Here is a 17,697-nt window from a genome sequence, read left to right as displayed (position 1 = left end):
CTAAACCTGGCAAATTAACCAAAATGCCTTCAATATTTTAACATTAAGGATCTCTAGAATTAATGGCGTTCCACAAGGAACCCCTAAATCATATAAATATAGTATTTATGTTATGTCTTTTGATTATTGTACCAGTTCAGCACCAACACAAGATGAAAATGTAATAAATCATGTTCAAAACCAGCAATGTGCCTCTTTTATAAGTACAGCGTAACTCTATTGTCAATGTAAATTTATTGAAAAAATAGATGTTTAAATGTAAAGTTATTGCAGCTAGTACTATCTGTAACAGTCCAATTTGAGACAAATAAAGTAGATGTTTCAATTCATATTGTCTATGCATTCTTATTTATTATTATAGTTAATTTGTATAATGATTCCAGTAATGCAGTTTGTTGCATGTAATCTTAATCTTAATCTTACACTATTTTAACTAAACTGCAAAAAAGAGTGTTGATCATAGTGAATAATCTACATTTGCCCATTCCTAGTTCCTTACAATGTTTTTTTTTTGTGTGTGTCATATTTAGAGACGGTTTTGTGGTATTACACTAATGAGCTAAGTGAGTAAACAGTGATGCTCAGTAACCAGAGCCTCTATCTTGTGAGCTGTTCATGTTATCATGCTGTTCTGCTCATCTGTGCTTGTTTACAGTATGCTGACTTGCTTAATTTGGCTCAGCCAGTCATTATTAAGAGCTGACAAAATTCTGCTGGTTTGTGTCATGTGAAAGTAAACATCCTTTTCTTAATCACTTTTAAACCATCTGAACATTTTATTCCTAAAACAGCATGTTATTCCATTTTCCAACCGAATCTAGTGTTCAGTATTCTTAGTTCTCTATTCTGCAAATACCACACATAAAAAGATACTATAGCCATTTTTCCCATTATTTAATTCTTTAATCCTAAATTATTTCTATTTTAAGTAAAGTACACCACAGGGGTAAAAAAATGTAAGCAACCATTCTGGTTTACCACTCTTGATAGTACCACAGCATTCAAATGTGCTTTTTGGATCAACCTTGTAAAAGTTCAAGGTCATGAACCATGTCATAGTCTGACTCTAACACAGTGTTTGATTTTGATGGCTCATGTTTAAGGGACAGTTTCTCAGATTAAAGAGCTTTTTAATTGTTTTACATCACCATCCTGCCTTTTATCTAAGCTTTTATGATTTGTCATGGTTCTATACAACTGATTCAAACACACATTTAATGTGACATTTAATGTCACACAATGTGGCCTTCAATATATTACACTACTGTCTGAGTACACTGCTCCTCTTTATTTAAAATCTTGTAAATATTTAACAGAATTAGATAGAATTGATAATGAAATAGCTTCTGTCTCTGATCTGGCAATTTTGATATCTTTTCTGCTGGGTTATAATAATGGTGAGTAAAGTCCATAACAACAGTGTACAGTAGCTGATAGAAACGTGTGTGTGTGTGTGTGTGTGTGTGTGTGTGTGTGTGTGTACGTGTGTGTGTGTTTTAGATCTGTGTCTGTGTGGTGTGGTGTATGTGTATGTGTGAGTGTGTGTCCTCCTCTCAAGGCCAACTACTCCCTATTCCACTTTTCACTCTCTGAGCGACAACTACACAAACAGCAAAGAGCCAATGGCAAAGGTTTTGTTTATTTCAGAATGCTTTGTGTGTTGACTCAGAAAGGCCCACTCTGGATGAAGCAAGAGCCAGTAAATGATTAAGAGCTTATTCACAAGTATAACAGCATTGGCTTTCATCATAATTTAGATGAATTTATTTTCAGAAATATAGTCTGGTGACTAAAGGTAAACAGGATGTAATGTGCCAAAAGAGCCCACATTGAGGAATCTGTGAGTGAAATCATTATATTTGGTTATTATTGATAGTTCAGTTTTAAGGGCAGTTTTTCAAGAATAAAGACTATTTTGTACATATTCAACACTTGAGACCAATAGATCTTTGATGTCTCGTATTTCGACTGCATTTGGACACAAATCATATACTACTCTTTTCTGCAATATATGTGTGAGAATAGGACACACTAGATGAAGAATACATTCTCAGAGTGGAATGACTGAACCATATTTCCCTAAATGCTTTAGCTGTAATTATGTTTTTACCATCTGTTTTCCAAGAGTTTGTAGTATTGTTTCCATATGACACTTGTGCTGTATGGGTATGAGCAGAAAAGGTGATAAGGCAAAACTGAAAAGAAACGTATAGCTGTCTGTATGGATTTTGGCATGTTCTGTGTGAACATATATTTGCTCCAGGTTCCCACTTCCCAAAAGAATGCATGTAGGTGCATTCATGTTACTCCAATCTGTTATGGATATATTCCAGACCCATGAGAGACAAGCTGACTGATTAGAAAAATGAGCAGACTTTAGATTTTGGCATGTCTTTTATCATAACAATGGATGCAAGGATGCAATTGTGTGTATGTGTGTGTGTGTGTGTGTGTGTGTGTGTGTGTGTGTGTGTGTGTGTGGTCCCTGCTTGGGAGTAAGTTATGCTAGGATGATATCTAGGGAGGGGATGGTGCTGCTATATTCATGGGGCTGTCAGCCAAGGTTTAGGGGATGATGGGAGAAGCTGGGTGAGGGGTTAGTGGGAGGACTATTAGCCCTAATGGAGAGAGTTTAATTAATAACTACTGTCCCCTTTCTCCATGACCTGATCTGTTCAGCCCAGGCTCCTAGCAGAAGCAGATATTTGTCCGTATCCGAATACTGATGATTCTAAATATTTGGTAAAGTTTTGAAGGACTCTAGGAAGCCAAGCTCAACCCAAAGAATAAATAGTTAAGAAAGGTAAGATATCACAGACAAAATAATTGAAATGCAATGGCTTGATAGCATACTTATACTTTGCTAGATTTATAGTCCTCAAGGAGAAATATAGTTATGAAATTGAATGTATTTTGTGCTATTGATTACTGAGATCTTCTTAATTATGATTCTGTTCTGATATGCTATTTTCTAAAAAGTATTACAGTACCTATGGTGCTTGGTCTGTTTTAGTATTCTAGATAAGTAGAAGAAGAGGCATGTTCTTTTGTGCTCAGCTTTAAAATTAGCTTTAAATAAAATACCATAAACATATGATTAATCCTTAAATATTTTTAAATGTCATTCATTAAAAATATTAGACAAATGCATTTTATTACAAATGTTCAAGCAATATGACACAGAAGTAACAGTATGGACTCACTTTTAAGAGACTTGCCAAATCTTTACCAAGGTGCATTGAAGCTGTTCTGCTGGTCCATGATAACACCTTTAATCAGACATTTTCAATTATTGATTGTGAAATAAATATAATTAAATGTTTTTATATATGAAATAAATTACTATATAAATATCTGTGTGAAAAAAACTATAACAATTAATATTTGTACCTTTGGCCTGTAAAATAGGTACACTGTCAATACACTTTGTAAGGAAATTAGCTAGTATATGGACATAGTACATAGTAGGTGGAGAGCTTGTCATAGGTCCTTTGTATATTCTCCCAAGCTTCTGTTTCTACAGGTAATTCCTGTCCTTTTAAATTGAATCAGTTTACCTTTTCTCCTATATATAAAATAACTATAAAATAAATATAGATATAAATATATAATGAGAGAAAAGTTATGATTCATTTGTGGTTGGTTTAATAAAAATATAGTGCTGAGAACCTTTGTAAATTGCATATAATATATATAATGTAATTATAATATGGTAGAAGAAGTAAAAGTCCAGTGAGACCCATTGTTTTGCATATCTACGTTTTTTTTACCTCCTAAAAACTCATGAGCACTTTGCTTGCACAGCTCTTGAAGAACCAAATAGTACAAATTATACAAATATTCTTATTTCTCTGGAAACTTAATGCGTTCCAATCCAGAACTTACGCCTTATTACATCCAGCATTATTGGTATTTTATATTATTAGCTTCTTCTTCAGAATCATACATATAATTAGATTACAGTATAATTACAGTTCCCACATGTTTCACCTGGACTCCATACACACATGGCTAGGTCTTAATAGAAATGACTTATGTTACTTATGGTATATTACTATGCATTGATCTTAAGTATATTTTTCACTCAGGGTTAATTCCATCATTTCCATTCTGCATTGAGGAACCAGAAATATTTTGGCCTTAGGGCCACACATAGGATGAATGAGTGGGTGGGCCCTGATGTCAATGTTTTGGGACCTCTGCAGATGCCACCAAGTGATGGCTTCTCTCTGCCAGAGGGATCACACTTCTTTGGTAAGAAGTTCTATTTTTATATAAGAAGAATTCTCTGCAAAATAATGCAAACATAATACTGACAAAATGATGATGGAATAACAACTAAATCCAAGCCACTGGACATACTGTTGCTGACTTCTCTCTCATTTAATTCACACTGTCTCATGAATGGTTATTACATAAACATTCATGTACCTACAGTATATTACATATATTACGTCTTAGAATATTGATATGCACTGTGTTGGAAAAATACATCTAAAAGTCTCTCTGCTTTTTATGATCCAGCTACATGTAATAGATACAGAAATGAGACTGTCAGGTTAATAAGCAACCATGGCAACCTTTGTTCCCCTTGGCACTATTAAGCCAAGATTTAAGTCATCGTGGAGTGACTGGGTTTTATGTCATGAAAGATCTCATTTCCAGCAGCAAAAAAGGAGTTATTTTGATGAATTGAAAAATGTTTTCAGTTGGTCAGTTTTTGACCCAGAGGCAGATGAATGGTGCCCACACTGGGTCCTGCTGAAATGTTCATGGGGCAGGAAAAGACTTCAGGTTGGTACACAATGTCTTGTACAGAGTCAGAAGAAATGTATGGATTTTTTTTAACTTAATATTAGACTCATTTAAGCGTAATGGGTAAGCAGTGTACTTAAGGTTTTTGTGCTGTCTGTACACTTTAGTGGTCCTATCGATAAATTTTACATTAAGCAGCTATTGTTGAAATTGTCAGTGTAGGGCCGCTGAAAAAATACCTTAAAACCTTAAAGTGATGAAAAATATATTTGCTTTAAAATGATGTGCACATATTCTTACAATTCATACAATTGGGTTATGTATCAATATATGTCAATTCGGAGTGAAATGAATGGCTAGGGGATGGCACAAAGTGTGTGCAGTTAATTATTTCTGAATTTATTCGAGGGTATTGTCGACTCAAGTGCAACAAAATTCAAGTGCAACAAAAGGTCAAGTGCAACCAAAAATAAATTATATATCTAAAGCTGTTCAAGTAGAAAAAAAAAATTAAAAAAAGAAAAAAATACAAAAACATGCAAATGTCTATAAACAATATACTTGATTCAATTCATATGAAATGGTTAAGGTCAGGGTTAGGAGTATTTGTCCCTTTTTTATGACTTAATTGCTATGAAATGAAGCATCAACCATTTCCGTTCACTTTGCCAATACTTAGCACAAATTTTCTTTCAAAACTTTACCAAGCTGTGGTGCTATTGTTGCTACTGTTAAGCGAACAGGTAACAGTACTACTGTTTGTTGTAGTTTTGCTAATTAATGCTTTGGTATAGGGCACATTAACACTGTGTGCCAGCATCACCATGCTGTAAACCTGATCTTTGTAGTTTGATGGCATGTGTAAACTGACAGCCTGCTATTGTCTCCTTCTCCTTTAGATATTCTGGCAGAGCAGAGCAGCCCTCTGCTTCAGGACCAGGAGGTCTTGCCTTTCGGCAGCTATCCAGGCATGCAGTACTCCACAATGGAGCAGGCCATGCCCTCGCCATCATACTACTCCAATCAGCATTACTATCCCCAGTACAACACAGAGGAGTGGTGCTCTCCATCATCCATGCTGGAACTACGAAAAGGCCCACTAGAGGGAAATTTCGAGACAGAAATCGAGGAGCCAACCCCTGTTGTTCCCAATGTGTATAAGAGACCCAGACATGCTGCCCATTTAGGCAGGTTCAAAGGAGAAGAACTATGTGTGGTGTGTGGGGACAAAGCCTCTGGGTATCACTATAATGCCCTGACATGTGAAGGATGTAAAGGTGAAGAACAGAGATTGCTTTGTTGGTTTGAGATGATCTTATGGTGTAACATATGCTGCCGTATTTCATCAACCCCCAGAATTTGTGGACATATCATTCCAATGGATTATCTGTAGCCTTCCATTAATAATATAATGCCAAATGTCTATTTCAGTGACTAGTTCATCTTCCTCTAAATTCCTCACATAAACACTAAATGACACAATGAAACGTACATCATCATAGCACATATGAGACAGTAACTCAGCCCCTATAACTCTGACGCAGTATACCTGTATGACACACAACCCAATTTTAGCTCTTTGAAAAAGCCTTGGCTGAATGACTGCCAGTGTAATTCCACCTGTGCATGGACAATGCCCAAAGGGCAGCCACTGGGCTGTACTCTTCAAGTCCCAGAGGCTCGATGCTCCCTCACGCCTAGTCTAGATTTGGTTCCCTCTCAGCTTTCTGCTGAATAATGACGCAGGCAACTAGAGCCTTGTGCTTCCATGCAATGTTAATGTAAGTCATTGTGTTCATCAGCTCATGCTAGAATGTGTAATTACTTGTCCAAGAAGCACTGGACTGAGGAGGTCTGATGCCTGGAACTAGGAATGGAGCAGTACTGCATTACAGCATCATGTGTAACTTACACTGAAATACACTAATCATTTAAAGGAAGCAATTTCAAGGTCACACAGAAGCAGCATCTATTTGTTGTCCCAAGCTATTGTCTTATTTAACAAAGAACAAAATTATGTGTTACTTAATGTACCATCGGCAGTCAGGTGTTCTGTATAAAAAAATTTTTAAAAAAATTTCAGAAAAAGCTTTAATACACTAGTTATATACATAATGCCATATATTGCTTTCTTGCAGGGTTTTTCAGAAGAAGTATAACAAAGAATGCAGTTTATAAGTGTAAAAGTGGAGGGAACTGTGAGATGGACATGTACATGCGGAGAAAGTGTCAAGAGTGCAGACTCCGGAAGTGCAAGGAGATGGGAATGCTTGCAGAATGTGAGTACAATAAATACAGAGACCAAAAACCCATTTCCCATGACCAACACAAATACACTATTTCATTTCAAAGCTAACCTAACAAAATTATTATGTGCTATTGTTTAAATGAACCTACATAAGAGAATGATTAAAAAGACTTGTATCTTTAAATTGTAGTATAATTTTATTGAGATGTTGTTTAGATAAAAATTTATTGAGATGCTCAGCCATAGTGCACCCCAAATGTTTACTTCTACCTAATAGTAGAAGTAGATAGATAGACAGTCAGGCTGTGGACACTGGCTGAGATCAAACAGATAGTGATTATTGCAGAATCTGAAGCTAATATACTGCAACGTATAGACAAGAAGTCAGACAGTTCATAAAAGTGTGACAATAGGGTTAAAAATGTAAATAAATAAATAATACTCCCTGAATGACATACTGTACTGTAGCAGTCTATCACAAGGCATCATGCACACACATACATACACCTAGGAGCAATTTAGCGTAGCCAATTCACCAAACAGCATGATTTTGCCGGAGGTAGAAGGAAAGCACAGAATTCTATAAAATTCAAAAGTGACACTGGGAGAAGATACAATACTCTCCATAGACAGTAACCTAAGCTCAAGATTAAATCAGGAACCCTTCAACTTTGAAAGGAAACCATTACCTGCTGCACAACTGTGCTGTCACACAGTGGAACTGGGTCTCTCTATATCCCTACAAGAGTGTTTCCCTGTAAGACAGGATATTAAGTGAAACCTCTGTAGAAAGCCCATTGTTTCTATAAAAATGTGAATAGAATTGTGGATCACCCATGAGGTCTTGCAGCTCAGGAGGTTAACTGAGAATGTGTCTAAATGAGTTTTACTAGAATGAAAGAACAGCCGACAGTAAGGGTTGGTGTGATGAATGCATTCATATGGGCTTCCCAGTGATGAACCATAATTAGGCACACTGCAGTGCATGGAGCTGACAAGGTACAGTGGAGAGCAGGCTGTACTCAGCTCCTGTTGCTCATCAATAGTGCATTAACATTTATATAAATATTGTAGGCAGCAGGCATTCAGCGTTCAGCCTGTTCCCACTGCATGTCCAGTCAAACAGCTGCTAATTTGGCTTGGAAAGTGTCCAAAGACTGTCCTAGAGTCTTTTCTTATTCACTGAGGGGGCAGTTCCCTACAGCTCACTCTTATGTAATATCATCAACTAAACACCTATTTTTTAAATGTAATATACATTTAAAAGTGAATTTCTAAATATAAAATTTTGAGGTTTTTTATTGTATAGAGAGTTTGTAATGCATAAACACAAAAATGAAGTTACCTCCAAGGTTATACACAGAAAGAGACAGAATGCACTCTGTGCATGATATAAGCAAAAAAAAATTGGTTCATCCTCTCGTCTGTGTGTTCTTATCCAACATATGTATATGTATCCGACATAAGTTTTTAATTGATGGTGCCCTCTGCATTCATGTTAAATCCATAATGAATCCAAAAATCATGCTGATGCTCATTATATTTTGTTTAGAAACTCCTGGTTGTAATGATACATCAACTGATGCTCCATTACAACCAGGAGTTTCTAAACAAAATATAATGAGCATCAGCATGATTTTTGGATTCATTATGGATTTAACATGAATGCAGGGTGCACCATCAATTAAAAAAAAAAAAAAAAAAATATATATATATATATATATATATATATATATATATATATATATATATATATATATGTATATATATATATATATTCCACCATATATAGTTTTAGAAAGGACATTATTTATAATCACATATATAAATAAATTCAATTCAAGTTTATTTGTATAGCACTTTTTACAATTGACATTGTCTCAAAGAAGCTTTACAGAACATAAACATAGAACAAAAGTTTAATATAAAGAATAATATAAAGATTAATAGAATACAAAAGTCAAGATTAATATTAGATATATTTAGTTCACAATGTGTATGTATTTATCCCCTATGAGCAAGTCTGAGGTGACTCAGGCAGCAGTGGCAAGGAAAAAGTATCTTAGATGTTTAAGGAAGAAACCTTGAGAGGAACCAGACTCAAAGGGGAACCCATCCTCATATGGGTGACACTGGAGGCTGTGATTATAAATATACAGTCTAACAAATGTTGTATTGATGCAAAAGATCGCATGGAGTTCACATCTCCTCTTTAGTATCGCAGAGTCTAACTGGAGCTCTTGATGCCTCAGGATTCTCAGAGTCGGCCTCAGCTCAGTGGAGGTCCAAAATCTTCATCGCACGGAAGACGATCTGAGCTGGTACAATTTCTGGATGCCTCAGGATGGGCAGAAAGAGAGAAGCAGTGGAGAGGGATTAACATATCTGCTGTTCATAATATTTGCAAGTCTGATGTAATAGTGCACAACAAATATAAATAAATGAGGATGGTTCCATTTTGAGTCTGGTTCCTCTCAAGGTTTCTGGATATTCTGAATTTCTATATTACTATAAAGCTATATTCGTCAGTACCTATTGTTGCAAGCACTATAGAAATAAAATTTAGGTCAAGTGAATGGAATTAAGTTGTTTTTGTCTGTTGTAACCAGGTTTACTAACAGAGATCCAGTGCAAGTCCAAAAGGCTGAGGAAAAACCCTAAGTCTTCATCAGAAGATGGTACAACAGATGATACAGAAGTGGGAGACAGTGGAGATGCAAAACAGGTCACATCCACAACAAAAAATTTAAAAGTGAGTGCTCTCTTTATATCCAGCATCACATGCCTGGAAATGAAAGAGTGTGCCTATACAATGTGATCTCTAATTTAATTCTAATGCACATGTACACACATCCAGGTTTATTACAGTATAACATAATCACAAGTCACACATGATGACTTTTATTAATGATTATTAAGCAGGTACTAAATACTTCAGTCACTAACTTCCTGGTGCAAAGTTCCTATGTGTATCTGGGGAAAAATTCCTTTGACAGACCAAAAGCAACACTGCAGATATGAATTACTTTGCATATTAGCTTTTGTTAATTACAGTAAATGTCTTTTTTTATCATAGGAAAAAGTGGAGCTAAGTCAAGACCAGAAGGCTTTACTAAGTTATATTCTTGATGCTTACAACAAACATCGCATTCCTCCAGACATGGCCAAGAAACTGGTACTTTAAGTATATAATGTACTGTGTTGTACTAATGAAACATAATTATATGAAACCTGTTAACAGTAGGACATAAACCTACTTGACACCTATACAGTACAATGTGTTCTTCTTACATTTATTGAATGTATTAATTTAAGACTTTAACCTCTGCTACTGCTACAGAGCCGAACCTATGCTGAGTAAATGTTTAGCTTCAGTTTGAGTATGGTTGTATAAGTCCCGTTAACCACTCTTATTATGATAAAAAAATCTACAGTAGTAATTTGCTAAAGTGTCCCACTAATTACAGCTCCAAGAACAGTTCAGCACAGAGGAGAACTTCCTCCTTTTGACTGAAATGGCAACCAGCCATGTTCAGGTTCTGGTCGAGTTCACAAAAAATATCCCAGGTCAGAATATTTTTTAAGGATATCAATCTTGTCAACAGTATTTTTTTTTGTTTGTTTTACCAATTTCATATATACTGTAAGCAATTTCAGATAGAAGTGTCATGTAGTAGCTTTTTGATGATCTGTGAGCAGGTTTCCAGTCTCTGGACCATGAAGATCAGATCGCTCTACTAAAGGGTTCAGCAGTTGAGGCAATGTTCCTGCGTTCAGCCCAGGCCTTCATCAAGAAGCTGCCTCAGGGACACACAGAGGTGCTGGAGGAGCGAATAAGAAAGAGTGGTAGGTGCCTTTTATCACGAACAACATTCTAGGACTGTCATCACTTATATCATAGCTGTGAAGTGCTTCAAAAAAACTCTTCATGTTAAACAGAAGTGGGGCAACATTTTATAATCCTGCTCAACAATCCGTGACTTGTTACCTGTGAGTTATTGAATAGTATGATACAGGTGTTACCTTGAACTAGTCTGCTTAAATTGAATGCATTGTCCATGTGTTTATTCAATCTACAGTGACAATTTAAGTCTGTTAATAAGCAATAAATGAGCATTGAATTAAAAGCAAATGCTAGGATAAACCCACAGCAGTATACTTGCCCTGTTAGATGCCATTCATAAAGGTTAACATAAATAATGCATCAGTCTGTTCTAATTAAGGAACCTAAGATATTTCTCTTTATTATCTAGAGATGTACAGTTGAGGCCAAAATTATTAGCCCCCTTATGAAATTAGACAAAACTCTTGATTTCTCCATGGAAATGACCATTAACAACAAGTGTTTTATAGTGTGTTTGTTTCCAAAATAACAAAGACAAAATCTCCACTAAGTTTGATTAGGATATTTAATTGAAATAGTGAGTTGAAACAAGAAAGGGCAAAAATGAAACGTCCAAAATTATTAGCCCCCGGTCATTAATAGTCAATAGTGAACCCTTTCTGAGCCACAACTGACAACAACCTCTTAGAGTAGTTCTTTACTAGGTTGGCACAGGTTTCCTGAGGGATTTTAGCCCATTCTTCCATTGCAAATTGCTCCAGCTGGTCCAAATTACGTGGTTTCCGAGCATGGACATTCACTTTGAGCACTCGCCACAGATTCTCAATAGGATTGAGGTCTGGGCTCTGTGCGGGCCACTCCAGGACCTTTGTTTTGGTATCCTTCAGGAACTGTTGGACCAATTTCGATGTATGCTTTGGGTCATTGTCTTGTTGGAAGACCCAGCGACGACCTAAGGCTAGACTACGAGCAGATTTCTGCATATTATCCCTCAAAATGTCAACATAATTTTCTTTTTTCATGATGCCATGCACCCGAACAAGGCTCCCTGTGCCTGAAGCTGCAAAATAGCCCCACAGCATGATGCTCCCACCACCATGTTTAACTGTGGGAACTGTGTTCTTAGGGTTGAAGGCCTCACAGTTTCTTCGACAAACATAAGCAACATCCATGTGCCCAAACAGTTCCAGTTTAGTCTCATCAGACCAAAGCACAGACTCCCAAAACTCATCTTTACCTTTCAAATGTTCACGGGCAAACCTCAGTCTAGCTGTGATGTGCCGCTGTTTGAGTAAAGGGGTTCTTCTGGGACGATGGCCCTGAAGCCCACCACGATGAAGAGCCCTCACAACTGTGTTCCTTGAAACATCAACTCCAGAAGAGGCCAGGTCAGCAACAATCATCTTGGCAGATGTCTGGGGCATCTTGCTGATATCTCTGACTATTTTCCTCTCCAGGGTTCTTGAAATCTTGCGCTTACGACCACGCCCAGGTTTGTTTCTTACAGAATTTGTCTCCTTGTACTTGGCAATGATGCAACGTACGGCGGTTCTAGACACTGTGAAAAGCTTGGAAATGGCAGTATAGCCTTCCCCCTTATCATGAGCCTCCACTATCTTCTTTCTGAGCTCAAGACTGATTTCCTTTGTCTTTGGCATGGTGAGTAAAAGTAGTCTCTCCCAATAATGTGTTCAAGTGCCCTGTTCCTTGGAGTCCTTTAATGCTGATTGAATGCCCAGGTGTTGTTAGGAAGCCAATTGACTGCACAGGTGTGGTTTGAAAGCTGATTGATTAATTAGGTGTGTTTTGAAAGCTGATTGATTAATTGGGTGTGTTTTGAAAGCAAATATTCACAAGGGGCTAATATTTTTGACCACCCCATTTTCACTATATTTGATTATAAAGCAAGCCTAAAAATGTATTTTATATTCCAAAATGTACCAAAAGCTACTAAATAGCACTGGCGAATGTTTGATTATATCAAGTTTTATCAATGCTGCAAACATTGGAAAGATCTTTAGGAAAATGTTCCAAAATTCCTGGGGGGCTAATAATTTTGGCCTCAACTGTAAATTACAAATGGATACAGCGCTGGGTTCAAGTGGAAACAGATTTACTTTTAAGCCTTTAATAAATAAACATAAATATAAAATATGTCCAAAAGGCTAATCTTCTAAAGCACATTTGCATAATAAGAGGCATCATCAAGTATTGCCCTGGATGTAAATATGCATATAATGGTTTTGAGGGTATTATATAGTGTCATATCAATAGTAAAACAATCAGGTCCATATTTCTTAGTTTATTATAATATTAACGTTCAGAGTTTAATTTCTCTGAACCAATGCTTTTTTAAATTTGGATGGAAACTTGGCTAATTTACATAAATGTATAAATAAATCATAATTGAATTTGACTTCATCTAAATTAGAAACAGAGGTCACATGACTACATATGTGTAGCTGTAGTGATATTAGGAAATGGTTCTATTTTCTACAGAAAGAAACACACCAATAATGTCTTTTTTTTTATTTAACCTCTAAATTCTTCTTTTTTAAACTTTTCTTATTTTTATTTTACTATTTCTTCGGGTCTTTGGACATTTACTATATTCTTTAAATTTTTCTTAGGCTGTGTTTCATTGGGGCCATATGTACAGTACATGATATAATAAGTGGATTCATCATTTGTGGTCAAATCACAGCTCATTTTCCTATCATGTCATGAATCAAATGCAGTTCCTATGAGTTTTAAAGCTTCCTTGAGAGTGCAGCAAAATACATTTGAAAATTACATTTCAGCTTGTTCGGTCCTTTGGGGGTTGATGGAGTGCTGTCATCTCAGTGTTATTGATATTTCTATATAGTGAATGCACTGCAGGAGGAACTGTCACTCTGTCCCTCTGTAAGAGCTTAGAAATATTCACACCAAAGGCCATCCAAAGCAAAAAAGAACGCTTCTGTCTAAAGAGGCTATTGTTCTCTATCTGAACATCGAGAGCTCTATTGTCCGTCTCTCTGCCTCTTTGCGCTCCTGACATTTCTCTGGTTTGAAGGGTCTTTGATCTGCCTGTGTATGCAAAGTCTGTTTCTCCATCCGTCTCTTTGGGGAAAGCTGGTGACAAATGTTATCCCTCAATCTGAAAGGTTTTCAATGGTTATTTAAAAGAAGTTAAGGATCTAGGGATGATTGCATCTGCCCGAGCAAATAAATAAATAAACAAACAAACAAACAAACAAATAAATAAATAAATAGAGCGCTCTCTCTCTCTCTCTCTCTCTCTCTCTCTCTCTCTCTCTCTCTCTCTCTCTTTCTCTCTCTCTCTCTCTAACATACTTGAGCATCCTGGATCTTTACTACGAATTTTCAGAATGGTTTCCCTTATATAAGACTATTTATTTGTTTGTTTCAGTGTGTAAAAATTGAATTATTAAAATCACTGCAACACCAGTTCGCTCATGGAGATAAAATGAATCACCTCACAGCATTTAATGACCTTTGAATGAGGGCTCCCCTGATTGGCTGATTCGAATGAGATATCATCTCCTGGCTCTTCATGCTGAATGCTTTACATCAAAATAGAGCTCTAGGCTCTCATAACCAACAAAGAATAATAATTGCACCAATGATAACGATATAGACAAAGACCTCACACAAAGCAGGCGAGCCCTTCAAAACAAGCTCCAAATGGATGGGTGTTCCTGAGAATCCCTCTGAATGTGGAAACACATGCACAGCTGCATGTGAAGACCAGCTTCAGCCAGACCCAGTTTCATGGCTTGCCCTCATCTGTAATAACCTTAATAATAATCTCCTTCATCTGTGATTGGCTTTAAATTCACACATTCAGTCTTATAAATAGTTATTTATGTAGTGTTCTGAGTTTTGTGTTCCAGAAATGCACTCTTGATAGCAGAAAGTAGTTTGTCGCTAGAAAATGGGGAAAAAAATGTTGTTTGTATGAGAAGATGTAACTTCTCCTGTAACAAACAACCTGTAGTAGATGGATTGTTTAAGTATTAGTGTGACATGCACTTGTTAGGATTGCATTATATGTGATGTATCAAACTGCCTCCTAGTGGCTATATGCTTTACAGCCCTTTTATTGCAAACTGCCTTGAGACTATATAAGTGATTTATTTATAAATTCTTAAATAAATGTACTTTGTTTTTTAATAATTACTATTTTGGCAGATTCATAAATATTTTATCATTATCTATCTATCTATCTATCTATCTATCTATCTATCTATCTATCTATCTATCTATCTATACTATACTATATTTTTAAATTCATTTTAATGCATAATTATCAGCTAAAATACCTTTTCACTGTTGCATCAGCTTTAACTTTCTTTCTTTCTTTCTTTCTTTCTAAAATAACCTTAATTTCTACTAAGATTAAATTAAAAATCTTTAAAAAGCTCTATCATCTATCTATCTATCTATCTATCTATCTATCTATCTATCTATCTATCTATCTATCTATCTATCTATCTATCTATCTATCTATCTATGTCTGTCTGTCTGTCTGTCTGTCTGTCTGTCTGTCTACTGTATCTATCTATCACAAAATGTAAAGAATTGAACACAACCACCTGAAAACAAACAAACAAATCTCAAAAGAAAATTTCTCTTTCTTTACATTTTTAATTACATTTTCTACTGCTTATTACAAATCTCAATTGCCATGAGATTTTTTGTTTGTTTTCAGTCGGTTGTGTTAAATCCTTTACATTTTGTGATAGATAGATAGATAGATAGATAGATAGATAGATAGATAGATAGATAGATAGATAGATAGATAGATAGATAGATAGATAGATTTGTTGTTTGTTTTCAGTCAGTTCAACTCTTTAGACTTTGTCTGCTATGTTCTTGGTGACGGAAATCTATCCAGGTGTCTTATGTCAAAAGTGGTCACAGACTTCTGGAGCTTGTTACAATGTGGGATAAGCTATGACACATTGAACTTTGAATCCTACATAATCCAACTGTAACTCAACTAAAAATGAGAAACTGAGGGTTTTGTTTTTGCATTCAGCTTTAACGTGAACTTGGTTAGGGAAGTAATACAATTACTAGTTAGGAATAAAGCCAGGCATCACTGTGCACTTTAAGTGTATTAACATTAAGTTTCCTTTCTGCTTCTGATTTTCACCACAGGGATATCTGAGGAGTTTATTGTCCCAATGTTTAACTTTTACAAAAGTATTGGGGAGCTGCAGATGATGCAAGAGGAACATGCTCTCCTAACAGCCATCACTATTCTATCTCCAGGTGTGTAAATGTCCATCAAAAAATTACCTATTGATTCATTAACAGCTGAGCTGCGATTTTTATTTCCTCCAGCCCGGTTGTATCAACGAATGGTTGATGATGTCCCATATATTTCATTCATTCATTCATTCATTCATTCATTTTCTACCGCTTATCCGAACTATACTCGGCTCACGGGGAGCCTGGGGGGAATCTCAGGCATCATTGGGCATCAAGGCAGGATACACCCTGGATGGAGTGCCAACCTATCGCAGGGCACACACCCACTATCATTCACTCACGCAATCACGCACTACGGACAATTTTCCAGAGATCCATATATTTAATTTTTTTGTAAAATTGCTAGATAAATATCCCAATAGATTATTTGTTGTTTTATGGTTTCATGAGCTTCCTTCATGAGCTTCCTTTCATTGTCATGAAATGAAAACGGTTTCAAATATTGTCATTCAGGAAGTTTAAACATTAAAAGACTATTTAAATAGTTAATAATAAATGAAGGGAGTATTCTCAAAACCTTGTTTTTCCTTAGCAACCACCTTTTCCTTATTGGTTAGTCTTAAATGACCTTGTGTAATGTGACCATATTTCTAGGCGTTCTTCAGAAATTTTCATGTAGTGATGATTGTTGGTTGTTATCTAAGTACATCATCTGTTTGAGAAGCATTATATTGTTATTGTCTTGTTGATTTTAAGTGCCATATATCTACATATATCTTATTTTTGGTGAAATATCTGCTACTGTCTGAGATTTGCTGGGTGATATTGGGATTTAAGAGTGTGCTTTTAAATAAATGCAGAAATTAGACCTGATGAAATAATGCTCAAAATACTCAGGCATTATGCTTTTTGTGTCATTATATATTATATACAGTGCGTTGCAAAATTTTCACCAATTAGGACTGAAATGGAAGGTTTAAAAGTTGAAAATCAGATTAAGATTTAAGCATCTCTTAAATCTGATATATTCCTGATGCTATTTTTGTTCTGGTAGATCGGCCATATATTAGGGACCAGCAGGCTGTGGAGCGACTCCAGGAAGCCATGCTAGAGGTGCTGAGGAAGGTCTGCAAGCTAAAGCACCCTCAGTGGCCACAGCATTTTGCCCGACTGCTGGGCCGACTAACCGAGCTGCGCACGCTGCATCACCACCATGCTGAGATGCTGGAGTCATGGCGCACGAGTGACCACAAGTTTAACCCACTGCTTTGTGAAATCTGGGATGTACAGTGACTCTGCAAGAAGAGGAGAAAGGAATCTAGACATTAAGAACTTTTAAAATAGGGTTTTAGTTCCTGGGAGTTGTGTCAAGCTGTGCCTCTAATATGGGAGACACAGATTGTGTTTTTAAGACTGCAATTAATTGAATGTAATGAATATTGTTGGGTTATCTGTCACTAAAATGCTTAAGGAATGAAATACCTATGATATAATTGCAAAATAAATATGATGTTCGTATTTGCGTGGATTTTGATATTGTTTGGTATAAAATCATATTCTGTTAAAAAAATTACAGTGTCCAAATGTCTCAGGTCCAGCGATTCTAAAGCACTTAGACATTCAAGGTACA

At 36.1% G+C, this 17,697-nt stretch overlaps 1 protein-coding gene across 2 annotated transcripts; it reads left to right on the top strand.

Annotated features, from left to right (window-relative positions):
* Positions 1–2,644: 2,644 nt before the first annotated feature.
* Positions 2,645–17,585, top strand: nr1h4 (nuclear receptor subfamily 1, group H, member 4). 2 transcript variants are annotated; one of them, XM_060878069.1, is made up of 10 exons: positions 2,645–2,803; positions 4,089–4,254; positions 5,655–6,032; positions 6,894–7,034; positions 9,613–9,755; positions 10,080–10,178; positions 10,471–10,570; positions 10,703–10,849; positions 16,014–16,127; positions 17,122–17,585. In XM_060878069.1, the coding sequence occupies exons 2-10, from the start codon at positions 4,158–4,160 to the stop codon at positions 17,358–17,360; spliced, it is 1,458 nt and encodes a 485-aa protein (XP_060734052.1). In that variant the 5' UTR covers positions 2,645–2,803; positions 4,089–4,157; the 3' UTR covers positions 17,361–17,585. The 2 variants fall into 2 exon arrangements, with proteins under 2 accessions (XP_060734052.1, XP_060734053.1); XM_060878070.1 differs by lacking the exons at positions 2,645–2,803; positions 4,089–4,254 and adding an exon at positions 4,504–4,794.
* Positions 17,586–17,697: the final 112 nt, after the last annotated feature.

Source organism: Tachysurus vachellii, chromosome 9, assembly GCF_030014155.1.
Source record: "Tachysurus vachellii isolate PV-2020 chromosome 9, HZAU_Pvac_v1, whole genome shotgun sequence".
Lineage (NCBI taxonomy): Eukaryota > Metazoa > Chordata > Actinopteri > Siluriformes > Bagridae > Tachysurus > Tachysurus vachellii.
Note: the sequence above shows the minus strand (reverse complement) of the source record. Positions and strands in the feature narration are given on the sequence as shown.

Excerpts from the sequence above, each read along its gene's own strand:
- nr1h4 (XM_060878069.1), top strand. The coding sequence starts at position 4,158 with ATGAATGAGTGGGTGGGCCCTGATGTCAATGTTTTGGGACCTCTGCAG. Across the intron at positions 9,756-10,079 it reads CCACAACAAAAAATTTAAAA|GAAAAAGTGGAGCTAAGTCA; the intron begins GTGAGTGCTCTC and ends TTTTTATCATAG. Across the intron at positions 10,850-16,013 it reads GGAGCGAATAAGAAAGAGTG|GGATATCTGAGGAGTTTATT; the intron begins GTAGGTGCCTTT and ends TTTTCACCACAG.